This window comes from Lactuca serriola, chromosome 4 (assembly GCF_051521515.1).
Source record: "Lactuca serriola cultivar US96UC23 chromosome 4, Lser_US96UC23_V15, whole genome shotgun sequence".
Classification (NCBI taxonomy): domain Eukaryota; kingdom Viridiplantae; phylum Streptophyta; class Magnoliopsida; order Asterales; family Asteraceae; genus Lactuca; species Lactuca serriola.
The window spans coordinates 327,754,857-327,777,836 of NC_136411.1; the positions used below are offsets into that span (position 1 = coordinate 327,754,857).

Sequence of the window (22,980 nt, forward strand, 5' to 3'; positions counted from 1 at the left end):
GTGATGGTGATGGTCGCAGCTGGTGATAGGGTAGTGGTGGTGATGATGGTGATTGTAGGTCAGTAATTGTGGTAGTGGTGTTGAGTGGGTGGGTGTGTATGTGTGTGTTTGTGGGGTAGGGTGAGGGTGAGTCTAGGTGTGTGTTTGTGTGTGTGTGAGTGGGGGTGGGTAGGTAGGGATGTGTTGTATTGGGGATAGGTAGATGTGAGAGGGAGTGTTTGCTTATATTTCAGAAAAATTTTGGATTTAAAAAAAATATAAAAAACGATTATTATCCGTTTTTCAAAATTTTCTACTTATTTGTAATTCTAAAAAACGAAAAATTTTCATTTTTTGTGAAAATTTTAAAAAAATAGACAAAATAAACCTGTTTCCATAATTCGTATTTTTCTTGAATTTTTTTTCCTGAAAACGCGATATTTTTTTTCGCAACTAAACGCAAATAAGTCAAACTTATTTGAAAAGTATCACTAAACACCCGCTCTCGTAGAAATAAAACATGAACCCCTAGGTCATCATCATGAATTATAATGGTTGACGAACCGCGTGCTGGTGCTCGCCTCTCCATTTTTGGTATCAGGTAAATCTCCGATTAGTTTTCAGTCTTGTTGCCTGCTGTTTGGTGCGTATCAATACTCGATTTGAACAATTAGAGGCATAAAAACTACATCGACTAAACTCATCATTACAAGATTGGGTTTTTTCGTATTATAAGTTTGGAATTCTTGAGAACTTTTGAAAGTTTTGAAGAGATTTAAAGCAGTTGGTAGATTTAATTCATGGTTGGGTCAACATCATATCGCCGGTGACGGGAGGAATTCACCGAATTAATCTGTATTTTGGATGGTGGGCCCTGGCTAGCTAAGAATAAGAGTAATTGTGCATCCAAACCTGGTTTCAAGCTATGTTTTGTAGGCTTTCGTTTCTAGTTAAGTGCTATTGCTGCATATATAGCAAACTGGCCGGAAGACAAAACCCCTAAATCTGTAGAAACTACGCAAATATGGTGTTAGCAAGCAATCAGTAGTTTTTGGTGTGATCTGTATATGCAAATTTTCAGCTACGCATGGTTGGTGTACCTGTTTGTATAGCATTGCTGTTTTAGTTTTAGTTTTAGTTTGATTTATATGTGTATATTACTATATTAGTATATATAAGATAAGATAAGATGTGGAAAGTTGATGATGTGTTGCTAACCATGTGTATGTAGGGATGATGAGACGAGAAGTAGAAGATGTTGCGGAGTCGATGCATCGCATACAATCACGATTGCCAGTAGAAGAAGCAGCCCGCACGTGCGTGTTGTCCAAGTCATGGCTACACGCTTGGTCAACCATCCCTACCCTCAGGTTTCGTGTTTGCAATGAACAAAAAGGAAGCATGAAGTTGATGGACGTGGAACACACTCTTATAAGGTATCTCCGTGACAACATACCAATCGAAAGATTTGACCTTAAGATTGACATTGAGAACCAGGAGTTGGTTTCTCATGCTGCAAAATGGATACAGTCCGTGGCAACCAAAACTTCTCTTAAAGAGATTTCCCTCTCAATATTCCCTTCCGGTGTGTGTGCCTTGTTTACATTGCCAAATGAGATACTCTTGGGTGAGAACCTAACTAAGCTAAGAATTTTAGCTTCGCGAGGGATCCGATCCGTTTGTATGACGACTAGCCATCTTCCTGTGATCAAGTGTGTGTCCCTAAGAGAACTGCACTTGAATTGTGTATGCATAAGTGAAGAGGCACTCAATAACATATTGTCGTCTTGTAGCTTTCTTGTGACTATAGAGCTTTCAAAAATATACTCTGATTCTTGCAAGGGGTTCAAGACGATCAAGGTTATAAACCTTCCTCGTCTTTACAAATTACGCATAGGTTTAGATGGTTGGCAATCTACTTCTTTGGAAATTCGTGATGTCCCAAATCTTGGTGTGTTTAGCTACCAACTATTTCATAAAGTAGGATTTCCGGACCCGAACTCTCTTCCATTCAACTCAAACGCACATTCGATTTCATTAGGAAGCAACGTGACACAATTAATGTTAGGTGGTGTAATAGCGGGCAACGCAGGTCTGAACATGATCAAATCAGGATTTCATTTTCTCGAGAGTTTGACGCTTCATCTGACGTCTTGGATGTTGGGAAGCTTCCATTTCACATGTGCTTCAATCAAGAGATTGTCCTTGCAGTCGTGCCCAGAAAGCCTTATCGATGTACAAGTACATGCTCCAAAATTACTTTTTTTCGACTTCGGTGGCGACATGCTGCCTAGTCTCTTGTTTCCGGACTCATCTCTCAGGCATATTGAGCTTTCACTCGCTCTCCACCTTCCTGTTGATGCTGACTTTTTTCTTAAGATGAGGGAAGCACTCACTTTATCACGCAACTGCGACCTTCGTATAATAACTAAGAACAACTCTAAGTTGCCATTCGACATTGACATCGAGGATCTAAGAAGAAGGCTCCTCTTTCCTCCTGCTACGAACGTGAAAGAACTCGAGTTTGAAACGGATGAGGATGAATGCATGTGGGAACAATCCACGTTTTTTGATGCATTCTTTGAGATTTGCCATCCCAAGCTCGTATGTGCAAAGCCAGACATGGCGTATAGAGACAATAATCACTTTTGCAGGCTGATGATGAGGGAGGTCTTGGAGACGACAACAGGAAGTGCATTTTGGCATCGTCACCTGAAACGTGTTCAAATAAGACGCCACAAAAAATGGAAAACCCTAACAAATTCCGAGAGAAGCTTTCTAGACAGGGACATGTATTTCAAACTAAAGTGGCGTGAACTATCGTCTCTATTTGGGTTAGGGGTCGTTTAATAATTGCTAACTGGGTTAGAAGTTCCGAATAAGTTAATCTATTAAGTTAACTTCTGAATGAAACTTCTTGTTTAATTTTGCATTTAACTGACTATGCAATAATGCAAACCAAATATATTACCCTCAAAAAATATTCTTTATAATAATTCATTGGGTTAATGGATCACGTAAAACACAAATGAAAAAGATCATTCTCTCAAAAAACCCTTCCACACTCATCTCTAAAACCCTCTCATTTCTTGACACACACATCAAAACATAAAATTTGATTCAACTAGAACCAAACATACACATAATATTTGTGTACCCAAAATAACCCTTCTCATCAAAATGCCATTAAAAAAAACAAATCAACAACATCCCAATTAACTTCTAGACATTTCATATTGCAGTTGGAATTGTTTACAAAAACCAACTATAACGTCATTAATGGACACTTGTATCAAAGTAACACATATTAATTTCTAGTAATTTGGCTTAACAGAAACCTTATATTCTTGCATCTGCTTCAATTTCTTAGAAGGTTGCACCCAAACTTTAGTTTCATTTACTTTTATGGTGCCACTACCATATGTTGTTTCAAAGCATTAAGCTCTAGTTCTAGCTCCTCCCTTTGCAACCGCTATCTTTCTGATCTCCTTTCATCATCTTAATCTTATAAATTCAACAGCGTTAATATAAATAAAAGACAAATAAAAAAAAGAGTTTTATTTATTTTTTTTTTAATTTTTTAATTATTTTATGATAAAGCTGAAGAAGGTCACCACCTGCTTCTTTAGTACATTCACAGTACATTCTAGCTCTTCCACTGACTTTTCATAAAGCTTCAATTCCTCTTCCTTTTCTTCAAGAAGCTTGACATTGATTACGTCTCTTTCACAACTAAGATTTTTTAGATCTTCCTTATCAAAATGTTCTTTTCATCAAGAACAATTTCCAATTCAATTTCGATACTCTCTTAAGCTTTTCAGGCATCATGGAGATTTTCTGACATCAAGTACATGGCTTTTCACAGCACTTTCACAGGCTTCACAATTTAAAGCTTCAAATGCTTCAATCTCATGTTTCTGATCTTTTAACGTGATTGAAAGTCTCTTTTTTCCTCCTTTTGTAACCTCAACTCTGCAACATTCATTTCCAGTTCATGTTGAAGTTTACAAGACGACATTTCAAGATAAGAGCCATTTCTTCAAATCACCAACCTAAACATCTTTTAAGTGCATATCCACAAACGAAATAATCATGTCTTCATTAGATTTCTCAATGACTTCAGAAATACTAATTTTCTGTTTCTCAAGATCATTATTTACAAACGATTATGTTCACAATCGAGAATCAGATGAGATGAATAAAAATAATGAAATGAGATGAATCAGCGTGTTTTCATCATATTAGACCCCAACTTTTTAGTCAAATCCATGTGTTTTAGCTATTTCTGGAACGGCGATTTAGATTTTAGAATGTATAATATCATCGGGTTTTCTATTGAATATATATCACATTTTATGAACTTTTGTTGTATCTATTTCGAATATCCTATAAATCTTTATCTTTTTGTTAGATTTCAGTTTTTCAACCAAATATCACATTTCATGCATTTCTATTGTATCTATTTCTTCTTTCCTATGAATCTTTATATTTTTGTTAGATTTATGTAAAAAGTAAAGCATTTTCTCGAAATACTTGATTTGTTTATCGGATTACAAACATATTGTTGCAATTACACAATTTTTTTTTCTTATCTAGAATCCAGAATTTGTATTTAATTGTTAGAAAATGTATCTTTAGTATAGAATAAAGTTTGTCAGAAATTACCCATTCCAATATAATGATCGATTTTTCAAATCTTGAATTAGTTGGTTATTCCGGATTATTACTTCATTTCTACTTGTCATTTTTATAAATATCCCTTTTAAAATATATTTAATGGGAATTTGAGTAATTAAAAATTAATTAGTATGTAATGTGTTAAAAAATTAATTATGTTGTTTTTTTATGTTTTGAAATATATTTATTAATGGTAAGTTGAGTAATCTAATCATAATGTAATTTGTATTTGAAGAAAATAACCAAAAAAATTTATTTTTGGCAAAACTAACCACAAGTTCAAAATGGGTATTGTGTACCCAGAAAAAACATACATTTTGTGCCAAAAAAAAAAATTACATTTCAAGCTGACATTCCATGATTTTGGACGAAAATTCCGAATTCTTTGTTGAAACTTCGAAGTTAAAAAAAAAAAAAAAAAAAAATCATATTTTTTTGGGCTAAATTTAGTAATGCAGGCAAAAACAAGTTCAATCCACCTCCTATAAGGATGCCAACCTGTAAAATTAGAAATCAATTGAGCGGGTAAACAATCTGAGCATGAGCATGACACGCGCTTCAATGTATTGGTTATGTGCATGAGCATGACACACGCTTCAATGTATTGGTAAACATAACTGTTGCAACACGCCAGGAGTCTCCTTTCAGCCACTGGTCGAATTTTGATTTAAAATCTAACTGTTGAGAATTCGAAGACAAGGAGTAGGGAGAGAAAAAGATGAATACAGTGTGAACAAAAAACTGCTTACTATGTGGAGTGATCAAAGTGGTGTCACTTCTGCGCCACGTCACCTTCACCACCAAGCCACTCCACGTACGAAATGGTCATCATTAACAACATTCATTTTTTTTATTTTTTTTAGTTTTTTTAACATTATATTAAATAAATAACATAATTTATAAAATACGTAACTTTTTTTATCTTTTATGACTAAAGTAGATAAAAACATAATTTAAAATATAATAAAATATATTATATTAATTAAAACCACATTACATAATTTAAAACATAGAAAATTAAACCTAAATTATTAGAAAAACATAAAAATATATAGAAAATTAAAACTAAAAATACTAAAAAAGCATAAAAATAACTTAGAAATTTAAACCTAAATTTATAAAAAAAACATCAAATCTAGTTGCGATATTGGTCGAGAATTTCTTGTTGAATTTTCAAAAACACCTTTAAATTTTTCGGGTCGAGATTTGGTTGCGGCACCGTGTTTATGATTTGAAGATTGGTGAGTGCCAATTGTCGCCGGCGTTGCTCCTCCGTTGAATCAAAAAAAATTTTCTAAAAAATGTAGAGTTTTTTCGATTGTGTCCGCTAATACATCTTCGTTGGTTGATTTCCCGCTAGACGAAGCCCCCTTTCTCGCTTTGTCCCTTCCCGGTGGTCGACGAAGATGGACGTCCGATGGACCCTCCCCCTCGGTGGCGTCGAACTCATCATTGAGGTCGAGGTTAGCACCGATGTCCGACTCGGACGTTCTCGGCCTTTTTGTTGAAACCGGTGGTAGATCTCAAATGCGCCGTTTCCGGATAAAGGACCCATTTTGGGCCATTGCGACAAACGTCTCACGCTTTTTGGTTGCCAAAAGGTTTACCATTGTTGGTAATTTTATATTGGTGCAACGTCGTTGATAAAATGTTGAAATCGTTGCTACCACTTCGATGTATATTTTTTAGATTGTCAAATACGTCGTTAAATTTGGTACACGTCCTTCTAAGATCATGCCATTTAGCATTGACTGAGTCATGTCCGACTCGTTTGATTTCCTAATAACACGTGGAAGTGGTCTAAAACACGATTCCAAAAGCTTTCTCTTGATTGCGTGTTGACGACACCCCCGTCTTGTGATATGGAAATCCAAGCTTTAGCTAAAGCTGCCTCTTCCTCCTCCTCGGTCCATTGGGTATTTTTCTTTTTTGTTGAATCTTTTGATTTTTTTTGCCTTCTACGACTTGGTTGTGTTTCTTGAACCCGTTCGTCGTCATCTTCAATGTCGAGTTTTACGGGTTGAGATTGAGATAATGAAATATGAGATGGTTGTGAAGTTTGTTGACTATGGGAAGTTTGGGGCTCGTGGAGGTGGTTGTTGTTGAAAGGGTTGAAATTGGGATTGAACAAATTATGGTGGTGGTTGTTGTTGGTAGTAGTGTGGGTGGTATGAAAGATTGGTGAATAGAGGTTGTTGTTGAACGGGAGATGATAACAATTACATATAGCCAATAGTCGCTAACAAATCATTTGGAGTGTTTGGGGTGTTCGGGGTGGGTGGGTTATTTTGGTTTGGATCCATGGAGGAAAGTGTATTTTTTTTATGAGTGTATATGTTTGTGTTCAAAGTGTGTGGTGTGTTTGAAATGAGGAAAAATGTAGACATATATAGAGAAAGGATTGTAATTAATTAATTAATTAATTAATTTTTTTTTACAAACGGTCAAATATGCTTCAACGGTCAAAAAGCTTATCCCCCAATCAATTCGCTCCGTCTCCAGCTCCACGCAACAAGCAACCCACTGGAATGTGGGGCGGTGTTCATGCGTGAAGGGGGCTAACACGTCAGCTCCCACGCGTCTTTCTACCATCCACTCCGGGTAGCCTAAGGATTCATTATTAAATAATACAAGAGTACAATTACAATGAAAGGGAATGACAATTTAAATATGAAAGCTAATTATGTTAAACTTAGCTAAAGAGCTAAAGGGCCAAACAAGCCCAAACAAAAAAGGGCCTAAGAGTTTTTGTATGCTAATAAGACAAATTGTGCTGCCAAACATGGTTTCAAGTTGTGTCTTATAGGCTTCTGTTTCTGGTTAATTGCTATAGCTGATATATATTAAACTAGAAGACAAAACCCCTAAATTTGTAGAGATTATATATGGATGGATATACAAATCTGGTGTTAGCAAGCAATCAGAGTAATTTCTAGTTTGATTTGTATATGCAATTTTTTTAGGAATGGTTGGTGTAGCATTGTTGTTTTAGTTTCATTTATATATAGACAAAACTTCAATTTATAAAAATTGAAGTTTTTATAAAAACCTGAAGTTTTTATGGTTTTCGAAAATCTAAAGTTTAGTCCCTAATTTATAAAAACCTCACAGATGGTCCATGTGGTTTCAAAACTTTTAACAAATGGTCCTTTTCGTTAACCCCTTTAGCTTTTGACCGTTAAGTGAAGGACATTTCTGTCATTTCACTACCACAGGGACCATTTATGAAGTTTTTTCTTATTTAAAAAAATAAAAGAAAATATAATTATTTAATCTCTCTCTCTCTCTCTCTCTCTCTCATCCCCATGGTCTTTTTCTTTGTCTTCACTTGTAAAACTTAAACCACATGGACATATTTCATACACATACACACTTGAAGGGCCATCAAAAAGCCACCGATTTAACACAATGAATCTTTGTTTAAACCCAAGATTACAAGTTCATCGGCAAAACAATGTTCATCAAGAAGAGAATGATGAAACATCATCTCCAAAAATATTTATATGAAACCACGATTACAGTAACAAAAACAGGGAAACTAACTTTAAAATGAATCAGGAAAATAATTTATTGGCTACGCAAAATATCTTTATCTGCACTAGGTTTGATTTGTGCTCAAGCATTTCAAGAAGCACATAGTGTGCACGAGTTATTGACCAGTTCTTACCTGCTCTACACCACCCATTGACTAAACTGGTACATGACAACATACAACATTTGATCCGAATTATGCTTCGTTTCACCTATACTTTGTTTAATTCGATTTTGCAAACCTCCAGTGAGTGATTATGTAACAGTAGTGAAGAAGAAGGCTTGTGATTTGTTTCACCAGTTCGGACAAGGTAGTAAGTTTTGTTCACCAGAGAAGAAAGGTAGCCGAGAACCTCCGACTTCTCTCCTGTTTCCTTCTGTTTTCGAATCCCAAGCAGATCCCTCGTTATATCATGCTTCATCCATCGAGTTTCAGGTGGAGATTTTCCTGCGAAATCACAAGGCAACAGCCCCTCTTGTTTTCCCTTTTTTCACCAATTCCCCATAAAGCCAAAACAAAACCCCTCACCTGCTGCTACTGATTGTGTCACCCCGTCAGACCACCTTTCCCCTCCCATTTCACATTCCTTTCTGACGCAGAAAGAGAGTTTTCTCGCTGCTTCGTCGCTTCTCTTTTCTTCGGACCAACTCTGCAATAGAGGTGCTCCCTCCTCATTGTGATTAAATCCCTCAACGAATCCATCAGATTGGACCTCTGGTTTCCTCTTCCCTTTTGCACAAAAGATGAACCACCGGAGGCCCACAATTGTTTCGATCGTATTTATTTTTCGATTTATTTCCTTCCTTTGATCGATTTGGGGATGAGAGAGATGGGGGGGGGGGGGGGGGGGGGGAGGATTGGGACCCTTTTAATATTAAATATTCATATTTTTTAAATAAGGAAAAACTTCATAAATGGTCCCTGTGATAGTGAAATGACATAAATGCCCTTCACTTAACAGCTAAAAGCTAACGAAGTTAATGAAAATGACCATTTATTAAAAGTTTTGAAACTGCAGGGACCATCTATGAGGTTTTTATAAATTAGGGACTAAACTTCAGATTTTCGGAAATCACATGGACCATTTTTGATGTTTTGTCTTATATATATATATATATATATATATATATATATATATATATATATATATATATATATATATATATATATATATATATATATATATATATATATATAAGATAAGATGTGGAAAGTTGATGATGTGCTGTTAATTATGTGTTTGCAGGGATGATGAGACAAGAAGTAGATGATGTTGCGGAGTTGATGCATCGCATACAATCACGATTTCCCGTAGAAGAAGCAGCCCGCACGTGCGTGTTGTCCAAGTCATGGCTACACGCTTGGTCAACCATCCCTACACTCAGTTTTTATGTTCTCAATGGACGAAAAGGAATGAGCATGAAATTAGTGGACGTGGAGTGCACTCTGAAAAAGGTATCTCTGTGAACACATACCAATCCAAAGGTTTGATCTTGATATCGACATTGAGAACCAAGAGTTGGCTTCTCATGCTGAAAAATGGATACGGTCCGTGTCAACCAAAACTTCTCTTAAAAAGATTTCCCTTTCCATATCCCCTTTCCGTTCCTATGCCTCGTTTACATTGCCAAATGAGATACTCTTGGGTGAGAACCTAACTAAGCTAATAGTTTTAGCTTCACGAGGGACCCGTTCCATTCACATGACGATTAGCCATCATCTGGTGATCAACTGTGTATCCCTGCTAGAACTACACTTGGATGGTGTGTGCATAAGTGAAGAGACACTCAATCTCATATTGTCGTCTTGTAGCTTGCTTGCGAAGATAGAGCTTCCAAATATATACTCTGATTCTTGTGAGGGGTTCAGACGATCAAGGTTATAAACCTTCCTTTTCTTTACGCATTAAGTATAGGTTTAGATGGTTGGCAATCTACTTCCTTGGAAATTTGTGATGTCCCAAATCTTGGTGTTTTTAGCTACAACTTATTTCATTCAGCACGATTGTGGGACCCACACCCTCTTCCATTCAACTCAAATGCACATTCGATATCATTAGGAAGCAATATGACACACTTAATGTTAGGTGGTGAGATAGCGGACAACGCAAGTTTGGACATGATCAAATCAGGATTTCCCTTTCTCAAGTGTTTGACGCTTCATCTTTCATCTTGGATGTTGGGAAGCTTCCATTTCACATGTGCTTCGATCAAGAGATTCTCCTTGCAGTCGTGCCTAGAAAGCCTTATCGATGTACAAGCGCATGCTCTAAAATTATTTTTTTTCGACTTTGATGGCGACACGCTGCCTAGTCTCTTGTTTCCGGACTCATCACTCTTGCATATCGACCTTTCACTCGATCTCGACCTTCCTGTTGATGTTGATTTTTTTCTCAAGTTGAGGGAAGCACCCGCTTTATTACATAAGTGTGATCTTCATATAACAACTGGGAATAATTCTAAGCTGCCATTCGACATTGACATCGAGGATCTAAGAACAAGGCTCCTCTTTCCTCCTGCTACGAATGTACAAAAATTTGAGTTTCAAACTGTTGAGGATGAATGTCTGTCGGACCGATCCCCATTGTTTGATGCATTCTTTGAGATTTTCCATCCCAAACACGTATATGCAAATCGAGACATGATGGATGAATACAATAATCTATTTTGCAGGCTGATGCTGAACGAGATGATGACAGGAACCACATTTTGGTCTCATCATCTAAAAGATGTTCAAATAATACGCCACAAAAAATGGGAAACCCTATAAGATTGTCTGAGAAGGTTTCTACATAGGAACATGCACTACAAACTATACTGGTGTTAACGATCGTCTCTGGTTGGGTTATCTGATTTACTATTTCCTATTTTAATCTTTGTAATATCTTTATTTGTTTCACACATTTAAACATATACTTATATTTGATGTGCCAAGCATTGCATAAAAACACACCACCACCCGATTATTCTAACTTAATCACATAGAATCCTATTATTCTTAACTAAACATTTTACATCTATTGATATGACCGTTGCAAAAATGTGTTACAAACATATTTAAAAATATATATGATATTTTTTATATAACATTATCTTTAACATATATTAGATTGTGATAATATATCCAATAACTAAAGTTTACTACCATTTTGGATTTGAATGTAACTGTAGTTTGTGTATGGGGATAAAGCCATAAAAAGTCTCATGTTTGGCCCAAAATGTCGATTTTACCATTTGATGGTATTTTGGTTCGTTTTCACAGCAAAACTTGCAATTTTTTCTGGTTATGCCCTTTTTACAGGTAGAGCCGGCTACGAAGTTTGTGCTAACCATGTTGTGCTAGCCTTTATTATAATATATTGTTTAGTTTTTTTTTTTATATTTTGTTTGTTTATATTTTTTGATGTTGTTTTGAATAATATTTTTTAGTTTTTTGACGTTTTGTTTGAATACAGTTTTTCGACGTTTTGTTTTTTTTTTTAAATCATTTTTTATAAAAAAAAATATAAAAAGGTTAGTTAAATGTGAATATTGTTAACATAGATTAGGTATAAAATTATTTTTAAATATGATTAATAGATAAGTTAACTGAAATTCAAAAATGGGTTTCAAGTTATATAATGGCTAATTCAAACCATATAACTCGAAAACGAATAAAATTTCTAAAAATAAAAAAAATGAACTCGAAGACATGTGTTTGAGTCAAGGTTCTAAATGGCATGAGGCGTGGCGTGGCGGCATGGTCAAGCCTCAAGCTTAATGAGCCATGGCGAGCCATGACGTTTTTCAAGGCGTGATGTAAGGCGGCGATTTTGTATTAATTTAAAATTATATTACCACATAAATATAAATTTATATTAAATATAACTACTTTTTATAAGTGTTAGATCAATAACTAGTAACAAAAATTTAACGAAAACCACAATACCTGTATCTCCGATTAGGAAAGACATAACAAAGAGCAAAAAAAACGTCTCAAACGAAAAAACACGCGCCATAACACGCCATAACGCACCATATCACCCCTTGCCACGCGCCACGCCTAACAGCAACGTTATGAGGCTTTTCGTAACGGCGGAGCCACGCCTCGCGCCATGGCGCTCCTTTTAGAACACTGGTTTGAGTATAACCTAAATCCATACCCATGGGTTTATGATTCATGGTTCATATGGCCCAACTCTTTATGTATCCATACATAAACTTGGTCCAACATAGATCATAAGTCCAACACATATAAATATAACTAATTACCATAATTAGTCCCCATAGGTTTAATTAGTCTCTTTTGATCACAAAATCAATTCCAAACTAACTCTTGATCAATACTAATTAAATCATATGATTTCATATTGTAACAACCCGAAGTTTTCCATTGTCAAAAAACTCGTTCTACCCGTAAAATACGCCGTTTGTCAATCGTTCCGTTTTCGTTTTGGGTTGAATTAAATAAATTTATATGTTTATTATAAATCATATGAGTGTCCAAATCCTTTAGGAACTCATGAATCTAGCCCAAAAACGTTTATTTCAAAAAGTTAGAAACGTCCCCGCCGGGTGACGGAAACTTAATCGGGTGCGACCTAAAGCCCTGTTTAAGGTCGGTATAGGGTAGAATTCCACCGTGTCCAAGTTTTAGAACCTATATAAACGTGTTTAAACATTCATTTGAAGCTTTTTCTTTCTCTCTCTACTCTCTCTCTAACCTCTCTCCTAAAATCCAAGTTTGAGGGTCAAAATCATCAATTTTAGGCTCCAAATCTTTGAGGTACCTTCCCTAACTTGATATGTAACCTCCCTAGACTTCAAATTCGAGTTCAAAACAAGGAATAGAACCACATTCATGAGTTTATGGCCCTGGAATAGTCCTAGGCCGTGAACTCATATGAAATGGGTTTTGGAGCACAAAAACCCTTCCAAACCACAATTGGACCTTAGATATGGCTAGATGGCTTTATGGAATGGACCTAGAATGCCTTAAACTAAAATTTGGAGACTTTTATATGAGTTTACGGCCAAGGATGGTGTTTAGTCCGTAAACTCATAATTATAGGGTTTTTAAGCCCTTAAACCCTTCCTAAACCTCAACAAGACATGGATATGACTTCTAGAATAATTGCTTTAGCCTTGGAACACTTTAAACATTAATTTTGGGGGATTTATATGAGTTTACGGCCAAGGCATGTGCTTGGGCCGTAAACTCCTCAACCTTGGGTGTAAACTCCATTTAAGGTGTTAGAAAGCCACTTTAACACCCCTAAAGCCTTAGAATAATTTTTAGAAGTGTTTACAAACAAGTTTTTGGCCTTAAAACATAATGAATCCCTCTCTAGGAGAGTTTACGGCCATGAGGGGGGTCTCATAGGCCGTAAACTCCAAAAACACCCCAAATGTCCCATAAAAATTCATGTAAGGCCTTGAAATAATTTTAACAATCACATGTGATTTGTTTGGAACCAAAAACACAATTTTTCATGGGTTTATAGGAGTTTACAGCCATGAGTCCTATGCTAGGCCGTAAACTCCATTAAATATGTCCATTTGGTGTTTAAAAATTATTCCAAGCCCTTAAACCAAACCTAGAAATTATTCCCTAAGTGTTTGAAGCCATTTTTCACCATAAACTACCCCACCATGAGTTTACGGCCGTAAACTCATGGGGAATGGGTGTTTTAGACCAAAAAGTCTTGTATGAGTTTATTCATGGGGAGTAAACTTAAGTTCCAAGTCCCTAGTGCCATTACACGTCCTTAAACGCCACCCGGGTCCCTCCAAACACTCGTAATGGGGTGTTTCCGCGACTACAAGTGTTTGTCCCTAACAAATAATTAATCTAAGTCCTAATTAGATACAAATGTGTATCTTTACATTATACTTAGGAACCTCGTGCGTTTGCAAGCCCCGGACCAACGTTTAGCATCCGAAATCGTCACATTTCTCGTTCGGTGAGTTCATACCCCTACGCCTTTTCCGTGTTTTTCAATGTTTTCAGGGGGGAGTACAAGCAAACTATAACTATTTTCAAATCATAACATTAATTTGTTTCAAATAGTATCTGGCAAATTTATAAAAACTTTTACTCCTTATGTATTATGCTGAGCATAAGGAATGATTTATCAATTACAACTAAATGGATTTTAGTTAAGAAAATAACCAAACTAATCAAATTATTATGGGAATAATTTGGGGTTCTGTAGTTCTCTTTCAATCATGTACTGATATCTATATAAAGTTATTAGATAAACTATGTCTGATTCAGTTTATCTCCGTATTATTTGAATGTATTGTCAGATAGTTTCATTGTATGTATATATTTTCACTGTATTATGTTTATTAATCTTTTGTATATTTGATATCGTATGAGAACCCTGTGAATAGTTTAGTACTAGTTTGTGAGTAGTCACTACCCTTTATGGATGATCAGTAAATCCTCCCCGGAAGTGTAACCAGAGTCTCCTAGAGGGACAACGAGGAATTTGTGAATAGATCTATTCGAGACTGACAATCCCACACCTTAACTGCTAGCTACAGTTAGGCGGGCACGCCTGGGGTGACAAATTCTGGATATCGTCCGACGTCTGACTAACGTCAAGGAGGCCTCGTTGTCGTATCAACATGGTTACCCGACTCACAATATGTATTAATATAAGTTTATTCACAGCTTTGGTTTTAGAATCTATATCTAGTTCGGGATAGTGATCCCATGGTTTTATCAAACTATTTTGTATCTAGTTCGGGATGGTAGTCCCATGGTTTTCAGTCTATCGAACTTGTATCTAGTACGGGATGATAGTCCCATGATTTCAATCTATATCTTGTACGGGATGGTAATCTCATGGTTTTGAAACTATATCTAGTACGAGATAATAATCCCATGGCTTTATCCAACTATCTTATATCTTGTTCGGGATAGTGATCCCATGGTTTAATCTTATATCTAGTTCGGGATAGTATTCTCATGGTTTTCAATCTACAATTTCAAGTATATCAAACTATCTTGTAACTAGTTCGGGATGATAGTCCCAAGGTTTTCAAACTACTTTTTATCTACAATTCATGTATATTAAAGTATTTCATATCTAATTCGGGATAGTAATCCCATGATTTTCAATATATAGTTTGTGTATTAAACTATACTTTGTGTTATTCAATCAATCTTACATTTAGGAAAATATGGGATTTTCCTGGGGTTAACATATAACGCGTAACTGAACTGTAACGAACGATAACTAAACTGATAAACATAAGAAAATATGGGATTTTCTTGGATACCAAACCTTTTCGGAAAACTAAAGGAAACCAATACATTTTCATAAAACAAAACCGCTTATGAACTCACCAGCTTTATGCTGATTTTCAAACTGCTTGTATTCTCAGGTCCAAGTTAGACAGGTACCCGGAAATATCTTTTGGTGAAGACGGAGTGCTCAGAAGACTCGTCTCAACTTTTGTTCATATGATATATCTATAAAACTTGTACAATTTACTTTTGAACCAAATATAAACTTTCAAATATATGTAATGTAATGGTTGTTTACTGTGATTACTATGTACATTGGATTTGATACTCAACTTGGAGTCAACCCCGGAAATGTTTCCGCCTTTGATTTTCGGGGTGTGACAGATTGGTATCAGAGCCCTTGTTTATAGTGAACAGAGTATACCAAACCTTACATGGTATAAAACTATAAACACTAAAGGGCCTCAATGCTCTGAATTAAAAGTATCTTCAAACTATAAGTATTTTCAAAAGTATACAAGTATATCGAACCGTCGAAATCCGTAACTACAAGTAGAACAAAACATAAGTTAATGGGTGTTGTACACTACGGTTAAACCTGAGCAGTTATGTAGTCGTGTCTAGGATCAATATAGCCTGGCCAACTATATTCATTCGAGACACGACCAACATGTGCTTGGGAGTGACTGTTGTACGCAGCATGCCTAAAACTTACCCAATATCCCAAACAACGAATCGTTGCTGCAGCGAACCATGAAATACTATGGGAGTATTTCTCGAGCTGATCCTTTGTAGAAAATCCTCGTATACGCTTTGTTCCTTGATCATTCCTCTAGCGATAAAATGTTCTGTCTTGATAACCCCTTCCTGCTTTATCGCTTAGTATGATGTTATATTTGTCTTGATGAGATATCCCCTGTTCCTTATCTCTTGATTCAATTCAGAGGACTTATGATCCTCTCTTTCCTGATCTTTTTAGATCAAGATGCCTCCAAGAAAGAGACCCAGCTCAAAGAACAACAACAATCCTCCTCCGCCACCACCTCCTATTCAAATCGATTTGGAAACACTTCAGGCAACCATTTCTGCCACCATATCAGCTCTCCTACCTCAACTGAACCCTAGTGGTTCAGGGGGTGGAACCCAAAACCCAGAAGATAGCCAGGGACACCAAAAAGGGGTTTCCTATAAAGACTTCATGAACGCAAAACCGACATTCTTCGATGGCACTGGAGGTGTCATTTCCCTCACATAAAGACATGATCCTAGACTAGTCTTTTGCTATAATTTTTCTATTTTCCATGTTCTCATAATTTGAATTATGAAAATGGATGTCGTAATCATAATCGAATTTTAGAACGCAAATAATATTTCCATATATAGGATTTTCCTTATGTTGAACCATTCCAACATAACATTCATATATACTTGACTAAATTTGATTAAAATCCCAATATAAGATTTTAGAATTGGGATGAAGTATAATTTTCTCTCCCTTAATTATAGTAAAACAACTTTTCAAACCCTACAACTTTGCAAATTGAAACTTCTGTTTTCTATAATTAACATTGCTAACTTGCAAAACTTAACATAATAATCATGCTCCCACTAACATGATAATTATATCCTTATTAGCGTAACACGTATGCTTCTACTAGATTTGACATGTATCCAGAAATCAGGTGGACTTCTAGAAATCAAAACTTTATTGACTTTCATTACCAAAGTTCAGATTTCTGATATGAGATGCTTCGATAAGACTTTATCAAAATCATACACATTTCCTTAGATAGCTCACCTGTGTGTCTAAACAATTATGAAGAGAGATGTCGTAGTCATAATGTTTAGACCTTTTGTCACTTCTCACAATTCAAATTATGAAAAGGGATGCCGTAATCATAATCGAATTTGAGAAAAGCAAATATCACAATTGCTATCTCCTTATAATATACTTAGTGAAAGCGTTTCCTCACAATCATTTCCATGAATTGGAGAGAAACCTTGTGACACTTAGATTTTAGGTGTATGTCTTCCTATCCATGTGAATTTTTCAAACCATAATCATAAGACAAGATTAGCGACAAATCGAAACTCATATGGACTGAATATGTTCAATCTTAACTTCTTGCCACTTGGTAGCACAAGGGCCTACCATGTCTTCCAGGTTGTTATGCAAACAATTGAGAACTCATAGAACTCACATGCATAGTCAACTTTTAACTGGAATGAGGCACAAAAACAAGAATATGTCAACACGATAGGTTAGAATCCTCAAGTCGTGTGCTAGTGATAAACAATAGGTTTTATTCTTGATTGGTTTTGGAAACTATTCCGAGATCTTTAAGACTCCCACTAACATCTTGACATATAAGATTCTCTTTGTCAAGGAACATTACTTGACAAACAAATATTCAAGCGTTAGTGCAGATTCTTATGAAGATAAACACTTCACACATTTGGTCTTAGTTGGTCTTTGTTTTAGCAAAAACATCACCACTTACCAATTTTAAATGTACAAGAGCAGAAAACATTTCACTCTACATTTGATAAGTGTTTTAAACCTTCTTAACATTATGTCACTCAAGGGTCAATCTTGGAGTGTTATTCTAAGACTCGATTTTGGAACGAAGTATGATTCATCTTTTGATTTAACCATTTCAATAATTCATGATTCCTCTTCTTAGTCAAACAAATGCACTAAGATGTCCTTAGAGAATCAATTGTGATATGGTTTTTTTCAATAATTAAGATGATCATAAAACATGATACTGAAGTACTCTCTCATCTTTTCAAATTGGAGAAACTTTTATCTTTCTGCCTAATTTGATTCTTCTCAATCACCCTGCCATACATTGAAACTTTTCCAATGTTTAAGAAATATACTTAATCTTGTAAGTATAACCATATGTACTAAACTTTAGTAAATCATAACGAATAGTCTTATCGTTCTTTGTGGTGGACCTGATCAGAACGCAATCAAGTGTACCCGATCCCTTAGTCCTTCACTTGACTCACATATACATGTGAACAAGGAATTAGTCTTAGTTTCCCAAAGATGAAAATTCTCATTCATCATACAATACAAGTTGCATGATTCCAAGTTTCTATCAACCTGAAACTTGGGTGATGAGGAGCTTTCCTTATTTGGTAAATTATGACACTACCACAAACGAAATAATCAAATCCATTTTCCAATATTGCTATCAATGGAATCATATAAACAATAATTTTTCACAAACGCCATTGTAAGGAAACTTAAAATTAAAAAAACTTTTCCTTTATTAAAAAAATTTGCGGAAAAACTTTTCCTTACAATGCAATTTCAAATGAAAAACATGTTGTTATCTATTCCTAAGAAATCTATCATAACTCCTAAGTAGCAGTTCAAGATTCTGATCATCGAACCATGCGATCGAAATCCATCTCTTCGCGATTAGAATAAGCTTACTCTTGCTTTAAGCTTCCTTTCTTTTCTTTGATTCTTTAAAAATCAAAATGTAGTTACATTACATCATGTATTAAGAATCTCCAAATAGGAACTTAATAGAGTTAGATAGTGGACCTTACCTGAAGTAGAGTCAAACTTTTTGACTTTACCATCCTTATGATCTTTCAGGTAAATAGGGACAACTTCGCAACCAATGCCCTTATTTTGGTAATAGAAACATATGGACTCTATGGATATGGTACACGAGACTATCTCAGACTTAGCCTCTCTCTTTACCATTGGGTCAAATGACTTCTCCATGGCCGATCCCTTACCATTGGGAAGATAAAGCTTTTCTGGACTTCTAATGTTACCATTGTCAATGTCCATGGAAGTTTGGGAAGTAGATCTTCCAATGAAATTTTCTTTAGCAGTGCTCCAAATCATTTCTGATTCAGCAGCAACAAGCAAATAGGTAAGATCAATAAGGGTCATGTCATGATCTGTCATCAGGGAGTGACTAAAGAACCCAGTCAACAGCCAACTTCCTCGAGACTTCGACGCCCAACTCTCCCAGCTTGTCAATAGGGATTGAGTGGCCTTGAACCTTTCAAGAACTTGTGGGTTAGGGAGAACCTTCCTCGAGACTTCGACACCCAACTCTCCCAACCCTAAATGCCTTGGATCTATGTTTTCTCTAATTATACATGTAATAGTGTTTCCAAAGCATTAAGCCTATAACGAGCATACAAATAACATATGTATAATAAAACAAGTTTTAGACATACCTCTTGATGTTGTTGATGTTGCTAGAAAGACTTTGGCCTTTAAGAACTTAGTGCCCCAAGTGGAGCACCTGAAATGGAATCACAACACATCTAGGACAAAGGATGACATTTTGAGAGAGAATTCCTTGCACCAAAATCGTCCATCTTTCTCTAAGAATAGAATCACATCAAATTGATCATGAAGTGACATATTTATATGTGGGATTCCAAAGGTCATGGGTATAACCCAAATCCATACACATGGGTGTATGATCCATGGTTCATATGGCCCAACTCTTTATGTATCCATACATAACTTGGTCCAACATGGATCATAAGCCCAACACATATAAATACAACTAATTACCATAATTAGTCCCCATAGATTTAATTAGTCTCTTTTGATCACAAAATCAATTCCAAACTAATTCTTGATTAATACTAATTAAATCATATGATTTCAAATTAATATATTAGAACTTATAATATATTAATAAATCATAAATAACCTCTTCTCAAAAGTCCATCCTAACAAATTGTCGTGATGATATGCAACCCAAATGGACCATGTTACTCTCGGGTCGAGTACATACCAATAATAGTTATGGGCTTAGACATCTAATCCAACAGTCCTTTAGTTTTTGCAATTTCACGTCTGCTTCCTCTATCCATTTAAACTGGTTTTTGTCTAAGCATCCTTTGAGTGTCTGGTATAGAGGAAGTGCCTTTTCTGTAAATTTGGCAATGAACATCCCTAATGTCGTCAGCAAACCATTGATCTCCTGAACTCCATTGAGGTTGTGGGGGGCTTCTGATTCAAGGAACTCCTGTATTTTGGTGGGATTAGGGAGAATCCCCTCCTTGGATACTTGATACCCAAGGAATTGCCCCTCCTCGGCCCCAAAAGTGCACTTGGTTGGGTTTAACTTTGTATGCGATTTAACTAGCGTTTTGAAGGTTTCCTTTACATCCTGAAGTAATGTTTCTTCATCGCGGCTCTTGATTACCATATCGTCGACGTAGACCTTGATGTTCCTACCAATTTGATCGACGAACACCTTGTCCATCGGCCTTTGATAGGTAGCACCCGCATTTTTGAGCCCAAATGGTATTTTCTGATAGCAGAAGATGCCTTTCTCTGTATGGAAGGCTGTTTTTCCTCGTCTTATCTCTTCATCTGCACCTGATGATAACCCTTGTATGTGTCAAGGAAAATTTTAAGCCGAAAACCTTCAAGCTACTGGACTTTCTGATCGATCTCCGGGAGAGAGTAACAATCCTTTGGACAGGCGTTATTAAGATCTGAATTATCGATACACATTCTCCATGACTGGTTGTCTTTCTTCACCATGACAAGGTTTTATATCCATGTTGGGAACATAACTTCTCATAGTATGCCAACATTCACCAGGACGACCACTTCTGCATTTATAGCCATGTTCCGGTCTGCTGCCTAGCCCCTCTTCTTTTGTTTAACGGGGTTGCTCCCTGGTGTGATATTAAGGCTATGTTCTATAACTTGTCGATCGAAGCCTACCAAATCAGTTGGTTTCCAGGAGAATACGATGGAATATTGTTTCAAGAGTGCCAATAGTCATGCCCTAATTTCATCTAACAAGTGGACGCCAATTCGCACGGGTTGTTCTCGATATTCCATGTTTATTTGGTGCTACTCGGTGGAACATCCCTCTTTTGACTTATTTGGCGCTCGCACAAGCTCGGGGGAGCGGCTATGATTTGTTGACACCACTGTGCCCTGGTGTTTGTGGTGAGACTCGTCACTGATCCCTGGCATGTACTGAATTTAACTATGCCGTGGATCGTCGATGGTACAAGATGCAATGAGGAGATTGCCGACCATCCGAGCAAAATGTTGTGTTCTGACGGAAATCCGGATCACATAGAATTCGATAGTTCTTGTGATTCAGTCCTTCTCATCGTGACTGACCATCGTTAAGGGCAGCCAAATTGTGCCCAATGGCCACAAACTGTGTCCGGTGAACCCTATCAATGGTCCACCGGTTGAGGGATGTAACCCCTCCTTCCACGCATCCGGCAGTTGCCTAAAACAACGCTCATAGAGGATATCAGAGCAACTACCATTTTCGATATATATTCGATGGCTTTTCATGTTACAAATGAATCCAGATATAAGGAGCGGATCTCGCGGATCCCAATTCAATGGTCTAGGACCATTGCTCAAAAAACTGATATTGAGTAGGTTTCTCGAGAGTACCTCTATTTCATCCCCCGCTTGGTGAATGGTATTTCTCTTGCGAGATTTGGACATGGTGAGTACCCTTGTACCGTCATGCAAAGGCTACTGCAACAGATTGAGATACGTTGTTGCTTTCTGAGGTAGCAAACCATCCGATGACAGTTACCGTAAACTGCTAGGGAGTGCTGGCTACATAAGCGTCAAGGCTTGTGCCATGAGCACCTGGGTTGGGGCCTGCGTTCTATCTTTAAAGTGGTGATTGTTGGTTATCGTCACTATTTTTTGAGACAGGTTACTTATTACAACCACAGATGCCGCTAGGTTTAAATCGCCCTCCTGTAGAGAACCAGCGTCGTTTATTGGCTGTATCACTCTGAGGATACGTCCAGATGGCACCAAATGTTGTGACATGTTTAGTAGAATGTATAGATGCTGGAAGATGGATCTGCCTTGAGAGTTTTCCTAAGAACACAGCATAAAGAAATTGATAAAGGACGTCCGGGTGTTTTCCCAGGACATCGCTCCGACGATCAAGTTAGTTTTATGGGAGAGGTAATTTTAGGGTAAGTTATGTGAAAGAGAAGATGGGATCCCTTCCTTGAGGCGAAAGAGATCCATTTATACCTACTTCTAACGGATTGTGGGGACCTCATCCGACGAGTGTGAAACGTAGCCTCCTCTGACTGGGAGGATCATTGTAGCACTCGATTCCTGGTACACATTTAATTCAAAGTATTCTTATGTTTTTCTATGGGACTCGAAGAGTTGGAGGCCCAACTCATCGAGTAGAGTCAGGATCCACGGACATTTTAAGTGACCTACTCGACGAGTCGGCATACTGACTCGGTGAGTAGGAGTTGTTTGAGTGAAACCCTAAATCCGAGGGATTGCACCCTATTTAAATGTCTTATTGCAGCCTCCATCGTCCCTCATGCTCCCAGAACACCTCATACTGAAACCCTAATCGTTTAGTGAGATCTAAAGCCCTTTTTGGTGATTTTGGTGATTTGTGATCACAAGAAGGAAGGAAAAGCTTGAGGAGCCAAGAGGAAACCAGAAGATTTCGAGTTTGTGCAGCATTTATAGTTACTTGGAGGTATAAAGCTTATACCTTGTTCATTCATGTTCTAGATCCCTTTTTGAA

The 22,980-nt window shown here is 36.7% G+C and overlaps 1 protein-coding gene across 2 annotated transcripts; it reads left to right on the plus strand.

The window, feature by feature from the left end:
* The first annotated feature begins 469 nt into the window (after positions 1-469).
* LOC145097427 (uncharacterized) lies at positions 470-2,916 on the plus strand. Of its 2 annotated transcripts, none has more exons than XM_079034984.1 (2): positions 470-580; positions 1,211-2,916. In XM_079034984.1, exon 2 carries the CDS (start codon positions 1,213-1,215, stop codon positions 2,827-2,829), a length of 1,617 nt encoding a protein of 538 aa, XP_078891110.1. In that variant the 5' UTR covers positions 470-580; positions 1,211-1,212; the 3' UTR covers positions 2,830-2,916. The 2 variants fall into 2 exon arrangements, with proteins under 2 accessions (XP_078891110.1, XP_078891111.1); XM_079034985.1 differs by lacking the exon at positions 470-580 and adding an exon at positions 599-1,069.
* Positions 2,917-22,980: the final 20,064 nt, after the last annotated feature.